Below are 11,662 nucleotides of genomic sequence, written 5' to 3' on the forward strand. Positions count from 1 at the left end.
GTGTGGGGAAGTCTTTATTCCTCAATTGAATTACATCGAGACTATGAGGATTTTTGTATATTAACAAATTTATGAACAAAGGAGTGTTGAGAAGTGCTTATTCAAAGAAAATATTATTGTGTGTGTGTAGGGGGGGTTTAACACTACTCTTGCCTGGTTAGTAATGGTGGTGTCTGAGAGATGCCAATTCATTACTAACCCCTGGGCTTGGTGCCAGCTGTCAACTCACAGCTCATATCAACCCAAAAAGTATTACCCTGTTTGCCACCACACAAGTGCAATTGGGAAGAGCTGAGCAAATCCAAGAATTGGTGCATCTAATAGTTGCGCCAATTTTGGGGTGGCTGTGGGCTGCTATTTTTAGGCAGTGGACCATGGATCTCCCCAGTCTGATAAAGCCAGCCACCAGTTGTCTGCTTTACCTTGGCTGGTTATCAAACATAGGGTGAAGGACATGTCTTTTGTTAAAGAGATTTATTTAAATAATTAATTAAAAGAAACAGTGTCGAATTCCCTATATTTTTTGTAACAAACCAAGGTAAAGAAGACAGTTGAGGTTTACAGCCTGCTTTCTTTTGAAGCCCCATAGACCTTACTATGACCATTTTCCAGTCATTTTATAGCACAGAATTTTGGGTCCCCATTGATTTATATGGGTTTGCGGTCTGAGGTCAAGTTCGGGTCCCGAACCAAACTTTTAACTAAAGTCTAGCCAAACCAGGTGAATGTGCACAGGTCCTCTCATCCCTAATTTAAATGAAATCACTGTTTATAGCTACAGTGATACTGAACCTGTTATGAATCCACTTAAAGTGATTAAGGGGTTGTCCCATGAACAAAGTACATTTTAATGAGAATACAACTTGTAAATCTTGAAAAACTAATAAGTTTTACAATTGGAAATGCTTTATTAGGAAATTTTCATCAATCTATCACAATCTTCCAACATATAATCCTTAATATTGATATAATTTTATATATGTAAGGCTTGCTGCACACCACCAGCCTGAAAGTGTATTGCCTATCTGAAATGCCACACTTCCTCATGTAATACAATAGGAATATTTATTATTTTAATTTAAAGTTAAAGCAGTAGGGGTTGTCCCATGAACAAAGGACATTTTAATCAGTAGATCTTGGAATAATAATTTCCACAATTGGATATGTTTAAAAAAATGTCCCTGAGCTGAGATAAACTTATATATGTGTCCCTGCTATGTACTGTGTAATGGACGTGTCTGATTGTACAGGGACATGGTCTGATCATACCACGTCTCCTGGTCCCGGGAGGAAGTCAAGAATATAAAGCTGTTACACCATGGGATCACAGATGCTGCTTTTTGTGAGTTAAAACAATGTTTAAAAACAGGCACTGAATTGTTTCACCTCAGAAAAATCAGCTATGATACCGTATTTTCCTGTTTACTGGCCTTTACTTTTCCCCCTTTCCCAGTAGCTGTGGTATGATCAGACAATGTCCCTGTACGGTCAGACACGGCCATTACACAGTACATAGGGGGACATATATAAGATTTTCTCAGCACAGGAGCATTTTTTTAACACATCCAATTGTGGAAATTATTGTTATTTCAAGATCTATTGATTAAAATGTACTTTGCTCATGGGACAACCCCTAATAATTTAACAATGAAAAAATAAATATTCCTTCCGTATTACATTAGAAAGTGTGGCATTTCAGACAGGCAATATATTTTATTCAGGCTGGTGGTGTGCAGCAAACCTTTTATATCTTTACAGTATATATATCAAGAGGTAGTCACCGGAAATGGTTTTCACTTCATAGGTGTTCCCTGTCAGGTTTAATAAGTGGGATTTCTTGCCTTATAAATGGGGTTGGGACCATCAGTTGTGTTGTGCAGAAGTCTGGTGGATGCACAGCTGATAGTCCTACTGAATAGACTGTTAGAATTTGTATTATGGCAAGAAAAAAGCAGCTAAGTAAAGAAAAACGAGTGGCTATCATTACTTTAAGAAATGAAGGTCAGTCAGTCCGAAAAATTGGGAAAACTTTGAAAGTGTCCCCAAGTGCAGTGGCAAAAACCATCAAACGCTACAAAGAAACTGGCTCACATGAGGATCGCCCCAGGAAAGGAAGACCAAGAATCATCTCTGCTGCGGAGGATAAGTTTATCTGAGTCACCAGCCTCAGAAATCACAGGTTAACAGCAGCTCAGATTAAAGACCAGGTCTATGCCACACAGAATTCTAGCAGCAGACACATCTCTAGAACAACTGTTAAGAGGAGACTTTGTGCAACAGGCCTTCATGGTAAAATTGCTGCTAGGAAACCACTGCTAAGGACAGGCAACAAGCAGAAGAGACTTGTTTGGACTAAAGAACACAAGGAATGGACATTCGAACAGTGGAAATCTGTGCTTTGGTCTGATGAGTCCAAATTTGAGATGTTTGGATCCAACCATCGTGTCTTTGCGAAAAGCAGAAAAGGTGAACGGATGGACTCTACATGCCTGGTTCCCACCGTGAAGCATGGAGGAGGAGGTGTGATGGTGTTGGGGTGCTTTGCTGCTGACACTGTTGGGGATTTATTCAGAATTGAAGGCATACTGAACCAGCATAGCTACCACAGCATCTTGCAGCGGCATGCTATTCCATCCGGTTTGCCTTTAGTTGGACCAGCATTTATTTTTCAACAGGACAATGACCCCAAACGCACCTCCAGGCTGTATAAGGGCTATTTGACTAAGAAAGAGAGTAATGGGGTGCTACGCCAGATGACCTGGCCTCCACACTCACTAGACCTGAACCCAATCGAGATGGTTTGGGGTGAGCTGGACCGCAGAGTAAAGGCAAAAGGGCCAACAAGTGCTAAGCATCTCTGGGAACTCCTTCAAGACTGTTGGAAGACCATTTCCGGTGACTACCTCTTGAAGCTCATCAAGAGAATGCCAAGAGTGTGCAAAGCAGTAATCAAAGTACAAGGTGGCTACTTTGAAGAACCTAGAATATAAGACATATTTTCAGTTGTTTCACACTTTTTTAAGTATTTCATTCCACATGTTTTACTTCTTAGTTTTGATGCTATCAAGGTGAACCTACAATTTTCAGAGTCCTGAAAATAAAGAAAACTCTTTGAATGAGAAGGTGTGTTCAAACGTTTGGTCTGTACTGTATATTTATTTATATATAATGCCATCAATATTAGGGACTATAAGGCTTATTAAACCACTGATTTTTAACATGTTTAATAATGGCAAAAAAAGCTAAAAATTAATCTGGACCAACCAATAAATAACAAAAAACTTTTTTTTTTTTCTTTTTTTTAAAGGCAAGAATTAATGATTACTGTTGCAGTAAATTATAGTACAGGATATACAGTCAAGAAAATGTTCTTAGAATTGACAAATAGCAAAGTAATTTCACTTTCTTCTCCAGCACAAAGAAGCCAGTTGTCTTTGTTATACCCTATGAGGATTTTTCCCTAAATAATATATCACTTTCCTTAACCTATTTGTAATATTAAAAGAATAAAAAGATTTAAAATATCCAATTTTTTTAAGCAGATGATAGAAAAGCATTTTAAGATGAAATATTTTACCCATAGGCAGAACAGATAAACCCACTTCATTAAAATTACATATTTAATGTGATTAATAAAACTTAAGCAATGGGAAAATGCACAGAAGGAACATAAAAACATGATTTATATTGCAAGCAAATCATATTGCCATGAAATAACAAGGTTACATAACAACAATTGATGTGGCCCTTCCATAAGGACATAACACTTTAGAAATAAGTCGTCTACTCTACATAATAACAGTTATTATGGGAGACTTGAACAGATATGACAGTATTTTATCAGGACTTCCAAAAGTTTAGTTAAAAGTTGTCAGTTATGTACGGTAAATATCTAAGTAGCTGAGTGGAGATGCCAGATTTAGTGTGGATTGCAATAAATGTCTAATGTGGGACAAAAGGACTAGCATTAGAATATTCCTAGCCATAGGAGGATTATAATGAGGGCAATCTGGGCTACTGCATGGGGCCTGTAGCTCCAGGGGTGCCCATGGACAGATTGCCATCATTAAAATGTTTTGTGTGGCAACACATACTCGCCTTCCTCCCATTCCCCCGATGCACATTTCCAATTAGGATGCTTACCTAAAACTATATTTTCGGCATTAGGCAATACAGAATGGCAGTGCAGCTCCAGGAGTTGCTGGCATAATTTTAACAACACCCAGTGGCAGCATATACGGGGATTGGAACCAAGGTGAGTATGTGTTTTTTTGTATGTATGGGATGTGCGAGGGTTCATATTTTATATATGGGGCTATGTGAAGGCTCATGGTATATAAAGGAGGATATGTGGGGACTACTGCTGTATATAGGAGGCTATATGGGGACTCACTGTGTAAAGAGTGCTATGTGAGGACTCATACTTTATATTAGGAGGCTAAGTGCGGGCTCATATTATATATAGAAGGCAATGTGAAGGCTCATGCTTTATATAAGAAGCTGTGTGGGGGCTCATACTGTATATATGAGGCTATGTGGGGCTCATGTTGTATATAGGAGGCTATGTGGGGCTCATACAATATATAGGGGACTAAGTGAGGACTCATACTGGTTATAGGAGTATATGTAGAGGCTCATGTATATGGGCCATATTAGGAGCTCATGCTGTATATAGGGGCTGTGTGTGTGTACCGCCCCGTGCTCGGCTGCAGCCGAGCCGCTCGGGTCCGGGCTCGTTGGTTGGTGGCTTGAGCACCTCTGGACCCGGGGTCACTTCGCTCTGAAAGAGGATGCTGGTGCTTTTGGTGGGGGGTTAGGTAGGTGCAAGGCCGGAGCCGCGCTTGAGTTCGTGATGCCACCCACGGGATGTGGTGAAGGTAGACACCACCGCTGCAGTTACGGGGCACCCGGGGGGAGATGGTAGTGCAGCAAGATGTTAACTCCTCCGTGGGCAGGGATGGTGGCCCTGGGGCCCGTTGGGGATAGCTGGGCGGTGCAGGGCGGTGCGTGGCCGGATGGCACTGTTGTACTCACTGTTATTGACACACAAAAGTCTCTGGTAAACCAAGTTGATGGTGGTCGGTGCCCGCAGCCGGCTGCGTCTGGTCCCCCACCCGGTTCGGTGGTCTTGGCCGTTCTCCTGCACCGTGTTGTGTACTTGGGCTGCCTGCGCTTCAGTGGCGGGAGCCCGCTTCCCGGCTTTATGAATGTCGGGAGAGCCCTTTGGCCCACAGACACTGGCCCGTGGGATCTCTCTGCTTGTGCGGTGGCTTTCTATCCCCCTCGGTGGGCTGTTGTCTTCAGTCAGGACTTGGGTGGGAAAGGACCTATAGTCCAGACCACAATCAGTTAATTAACTCAGTCCAGTGAATTCTGGACCTTGTTTCAGGGTCTGAGTACCCCCTGTGTGCTCCGGTTTCCGAGTCGATTCCCCGGGTCGGTACTGGCGGGCTACTACCCTGTCCCGGTCCACCATGGTTCCACCGAGCCGTCTTCCCGGCTCCTGCAGGCTAAGGCCACCATTTGTCTCCTAGCCAAAGGTTCCCGGGCTCCAACCCCAGCACCTGTTAGACTGTCACAGGCCTGTCCTACAGACCTGATCTCCTCCACTCCTCAACACTCAAACTCATCTCAGTCTGTGTTTCCTGCCTCAGACCCTCTGAACTCTTCGGTGGGCATGGCCAACCGCCTGGCTCTGCCCCCTGGTGTGTCCATCAAGCACTGAGAGAGGTGACTAGGGTTTTAATGGTTGGCTGATGACACCTTGTTAGGGGACTGGTGTTGTGCGGGGGTCTATCTGTGACTTCCTGGCTAGTCCAGGGCGTCACATGTGCACTCATTATATATATATATATATATATATATATTATATATGGGATTTGTGGGGCTCATGCTGTAATTAAGGGCTATGTGGTGGCTCATTCTGTATATAGGGGTGCTGTGTGTGGGCTCATACTTTATATTAGGGGGTGTAAGCATACTTACGGTAATTCTGCTTAATATTAAGTGATAGAATTAACTAATATTATTATAACATTATAATTATAATTTATATTTTAATACTAATATTGAACAGAACAAATTTCAGCATATTGGTTCAGCCCTCCCCAACAGTAACGATCTCTCATGTGACCCCTAGGGAAAATTAATTTCCCACTCCTCTAATATGTATAGCACTGTTATGTATAGTGTTGTACATAAGGGGAAAAAATATGTGTGCCACTGTCTTTCTCATTTTATGTATGCAGATGTGCACCTGTGTTAACCCTGTTGCCTATCTCATGACCTATTAAGGGGATCGGGTGACATCACAAGATAAATTGGTTGTTGGGGGGGGCTATGACTTCTAAACTGCATCGTGCCCTAGCTACTCTTAATCCACTCCTGTTGGCAGACAAGGTAAAGGGGGAAGAGACTCAGGGACAGGTGGTTATAATCCAACTATGTCATGCCAGGTACATTTGTCTGTTTTAGGCCTCTGCCACACTCACATGAAAATCACGCACGTGCCGAGAGACACGTATTTCCCTGCGTGTTGCTTGCAGGTAAGTACGTGTCTCTGGTACGTGCGGGCCACGTGTGTTCTACGTGTGCTATCCGCGATAGCACACATAGAACCGGTAATTTACATACTCACCTGGTCCTTTCTGCTGTCCGCGCTGCTGTCTGTGGTGCTGATCTTCAGCTCCAGCCCTGCCGTCTCCCCACTACTGCTGCTGCCAGGCAGTGAAGTGATATTAAATGAGAATAATGAGCGGCGGTCGGCAGCAAGAGGCAGCAGCGGCAGAGACAGAAGGGCTGGAGAAGGTGAGTTAATGTTTGTTTTTTTTTCACTGACACGTGTGTTTTCTCCGGCGTATGTCACATGGGACCGCATCCACACTACACCCATGTGGTAAAGGGTGCGGGCCGTGTGACACCCGTGCTGCCGGAGAAAACACTGACATGTCAGCGCTTTGAAAAACGCACACACGTACAAACGCACACGGACACACGTTCCGTGTGGACGCGTGTGTGCCTGCTACAATAAGGTAGCATTGCTTAATGTGTCTCCGTGCCGCCGGTAAGTATAAAAAATTACAAATACGTGCCGGCGGCACGGATGTGTGTCGCAAGCCTTACATGGAGTCTAGGACATCTGATACTATATCCTAGAATATTCCAGTAGAGGAATATTGCTAATTTGCTTTTACCTCCAAATACTTTTCAAATTTAAAGTTAATTTTTACCCAAAAGCACAAAAAGCAAAAAATAAAGTGTATAATTCTGTTAAGATCATGGTCCATATTGACTCTCACCACTGGCTATCAGCCCCTGGTTCAGATTAGAGCAAGATGTTTATAAATGTCATGATAATGACCTACCCCCACGTGCGATTGGTCACCAATAAAGGACAAAAAGGCGTTCATTCCCTGGCATGTTATAGTCTAGAAACATTCACAAATAGATAATGATAAGCTAACATGCTAGATCCATGAAAGCATTTACCTTTCGACCTTCAAATTGTTCTGGAAGTTTCCAATAAAATGGTTCAGGGTGGAGGTCTTGTTTCTCTTGATCAATGTGTGCTATGATCTCTGGATGCTGGAAGAATACCCTTTTAGTAGTTCGATGCTGCAAGGTGATGTCTGTCAATTCTAGTACAGTCTGATCAGGCTTTAATGATTGCTATAAAACAAGAGAAGATATTTATAAAAGAAAAGAATAAAGAAAATTATTTATACTGGGTAAGTTGTAGACATCACTGGATATGTTCTAGACATTTAGAAACAACAACAAAAAAAGCACTAACTACATTGTAACCCTATTTTTCTGATCCTCTAATTACTTCCAGCAAACATTTAATCTGATCATCAATAACCTATATCGTGGATCCATTAAGAAACCTTATGTTATTTCATAATGAGGATTTTAACATTTTTGAGGCATACAAAGGCAGACTTTGGCTCCAGTCACAAGTCTTCTATGGACTTCTATTAGAAATATATTAAAGGGAATTTGTCAGCAGGTTATGACTATGTAAGCTGACAGCTGCATGCGGTATGAACAAAGACCCAGATTCCAGATATGATATAAACCTGTCAATAATCCAATCCACACCACAGCTTTCTGTGCACATTGTATAGTGACAGAGAGCTGCTAATTAGTGGTGTGGGTGTAGTTGGACTAGACAGCACATGGCCAGTTGTCCTGTAGTGATAATCTCCTACTGATTAAGCACTGATTGTATTACAACAGCAAAACACATCCCAGTAACTGATATATCATTGCGATCAGGGTTCTGTTTCTACATCATGCTGCTCTCAAGTTAAAGTGAAACCAAGAAAAACCCCTTATAAAATGTATAAACTTTATTAATTATATCATACACAAGTGCAAGTTAAAAACTATTGGTGCATAGATTATGGTTCGGGGTGGGTCCCTGGGCTCATTCCTTACTCTCCCCCTTCCTAACCGTGGAGGTCGGCACCCTCAGTTGGACGCCGTGGTGCCCCCACTCAGCGTAGACTAGCCCTGAATGGCCCTTTCCTGCAGACTAATTTGTGCTGCTAAACTAAAATGAGGGGTCTTACATAATATATAGTGATTCACACACATGCCTCTCACAATACTATCAGTTTGTGTCAGGAATACTGACAGACCTGGTATCAGGTTCCCCCTTTTTTTTGTATTCTCAATTCAGCAGATATAGGGTAAAGTTTTTCAGATGAAGGGAACTAATCAAGGGCATTCAGAAAATTGTTAAAAAATAGAATTGTGCTTTTGTCGCCATCTTCCGAGACCTGGAGTAGTCTTATTTTTCGAGATCTGGGGCAGTGTGAGGGCTTATTTTTTGCGTCTGGGGCTGGTGCTTGTAATTCTACCATTTTGAGGTACATTTGATATTTTAGTCGCCTGCAGCAACCAAAAAAACGCAATTCTGGCATCTTGATTTTTTGCCTGGCTATTGCCTTTATTGATTAAATTAAATGATTTAATATTTTGATAGATCGGGCATTTCTGAACTCAGCGATACCAAATAAATGTATATGTTATTGTTTTTTTTTTCAATGGGGCAAAAGTGGGGTGATTTGAACTTTTAGGGTTTTTTTATTTTAAAAACTTTTTTTAATCATTTTATTGATTTTACTAGGCCCCTTAGAGGAATTGAAGCCTACACTCTCCGATCGCTTCTGCAATTCAGAGCAATGCTTCAGTATAAATCTGATCAGCAGAAATGCTCTTCTTCACTGAATGCCGGCACTCTCAGCTGACCCTACACTGTCAATGCAACCCATTGGCGCACTGTGATCCAGTCATAAGGCCGCTTATGATGGCTGGGAATGGCGGGATCACTGCCGGCGTGTGTTAGATCATGCTGTCATAGTTGGACAGCACAATCAGATAACTAAGGCACCTGTTATCTGCACATGTCTGCTGATCAGATCAGCAAAAATATATGGTGAAAAATGCAGGCTCACCGTGTAAGCCTGCATTAAAGAAAAATATACAACATAGGATGTATAGGTATGTCCTAGATTGTAAAGGGGTTCAAATATTAAATGGTTTATCAAACTTTTGAGTTAATACTTGCTTCTTTACCCTGGCAATACAGCACTTTGATGATAAACTTGGTCTTTATCTGCAAATAATCTGGATTTGACAACTTTTGCTAACATGCCATATTGTTGTCATCACTACTGGCAATGAGAGCCATAATATAGTAGTACAGCAGGTAATTACTTAGGCCACTGATTGAGCGGACCAGCCATATTCTGACCTATAACAATCAAAGACCACAGTGACTTGTGTCAGCGTGGGATCACTGGGCAAAGAAGAAGTATTATTTAAGTATTTTATTTTATTTTATTTGTGGCTGTTAAGAAAATATGAAAGTTGGTCCACTGTATTTATAGCAAGCATTTCCCTACTTATCGACTTCAATTAAAGGTCTTGAAAAGCTTAAAAAAAACTTTCATACAAAGTATGTTGCAACTATTTAGTCTAAATATATATTCATTAAGCTTTATGCTTGGAAAACCCCTTATTGTACATTAGAAATCCCGATCTGTAGCACTAAATAGCCTATAAGCCCTATGCAGTGAATAACTTGGTTCAATAGATTCTTCTTATCTTATAACAAATGGCACTGAGTACACAAATTGCAAAATAAGAAGTTAAGAGAATACATTGAATGTTTTGGCATTTATTAGCCGCTTCAGCGTGTTTTACTAAAATATACCAGCAGGAACCCACATTACAGTATTAAATGGCTCAACAGCTTCCTACTCACCCACATTCGGATCAGTCCATCTGCTTCTGTACACTGGGTAGTCAGGCCAAAGCAGTAACAGCTGCTACATCCAAGTGGATTCCCTACATGAAGTCCAAAAGTGCTGGGCTTGCATCTGTCACAGTGGACTCCTTCTACATTCATCTGCAAAAGACATACTTCAGAAACTTAGTGGAATTAAACTGATGTTCCCGGTAAGAAACCTTATTGTTTTTTTAGAATCAGACTTTGTATAGTCCAATTATGAAGCAGGTTTTATAAGTTGGTGTTTTACCTTCATAGTAAACATAGTATAGGCAGACACATTTATAATCCTACAGACTGTCTTACCATTTATAAAAAGTTGCATGAATATAAAGCAAAATTGTAGTGAAATCAATTATTAGTTAATGAGATCCAAAGACATCCAATAATGCACAGGGATATATTTTGACCTAACCGTTCGTACAGAACTGCTTCAAACACTATATGTTGGTGGGCTAACAATTTAATATGTTTGTAAGAACTTGGCACGCCACAAAGTGATACAGGGAAATAACAAGAATTTTATTTCAGAATGGCAATCTGTTTCATAAACATGATGTTTCTGCCTATAAGGCCGTCATCAGAAAGGATTGTACTGTAATAAAGACAAAAATATCAGTGCTAATGTTGTGCAAGAAAATAGCAGGTAAATATGCAGATTAGGCATTATTGTCATGTAATGTAATATAAATTGTGTCCTGCGATATTGTTGAAGTAATGTGTCATGTTAATTGTTATATGTAGTAGTGTTGTCATACCTCCCAACTTTTGAAGAAAGGAAAGAGGGACAAAGTCTGCGGCGCGCTCAGCTCAGCAATTTTTTACCACCCCCCTAGCCACACCCAATTGGCAGTAAGGGTCATTCAGCAGATGCCCCGGACTGTTCATTCATAGTCATAGCAGACAAAATTTTCTTATATTTCTATGTGTCACTATATGACATTGCTTATTTGTGCCTATAAGGCCGTGTCACATGTTGCAAAAATTCTGTTTCCTTTTGTTTCTGCTGCTGTCTGCACCAAACTACACAATAACAATCTTCTCTGTTTTTTCCATTTTTGCTGCATTTTTTTATGCCTTATTTAATGTGTTTTTGGCTGAGATGTGAATCTGCGTTTTTAAGTGTTTTTATTTTACAGAGAAGCTTTTTCCTGCGTTTTTTAAGCTCCACATAGAAACATCTAGAGAAAAAAAAAATCAAAACTGCAGAATTCAGTGGCGTCTTCTTGTGGAATCACATACACTTTGCTTGGACAATTAAACAGCAGAATAAATGTGCACAAAAACAGCACAAAAAAATGCAGCATTTACACTACATGTGAACACGGACTAATTGACGACCAAGCAAAGTGGATGAGACGTCAT

The 11,662-nt window shown here is 40.9% G+C and overlaps 1 protein-coding gene across 6 annotated transcripts in view; it reads right to left on the reverse strand.

Moving 5' to 3' along the window:
* Positions 1–11,662, reverse strand: part of LAMA2 (laminin subunit alpha 2) — a 1,231,414-nt gene that overhangs the window by 335,002 nt on the left and 884,750 nt on the right. For all 6 annotated transcript variants that reach the window (XM_075339908.1, XM_075339907.1, XM_075339906.1 and 3 more), the window contains 2 exons: positions 10,274–10,417; positions 7,489–7,668 (listed from right to left, as the gene is read on the reverse strand). In XM_075339908.1, the coding sequence (XP_075196023.1) occupies positions 7,489–7,668; positions 10,274–10,417 (324 nt within the window). The remainder of the gene's footprint in view (positions 1–7,488; positions 7,669–10,273; positions 10,418–11,662) is intronic.

This window comes from Anomaloglossus baeobatrachus, chromosome 3 (assembly GCF_048569485.1).
Source record: "Anomaloglossus baeobatrachus isolate aAnoBae1 chromosome 3, aAnoBae1.hap1, whole genome shotgun sequence".
Lineage (NCBI taxonomy): Eukaryota > Metazoa > Chordata > Amphibia > Anura > Aromobatidae > Anomaloglossus > Anomaloglossus baeobatrachus.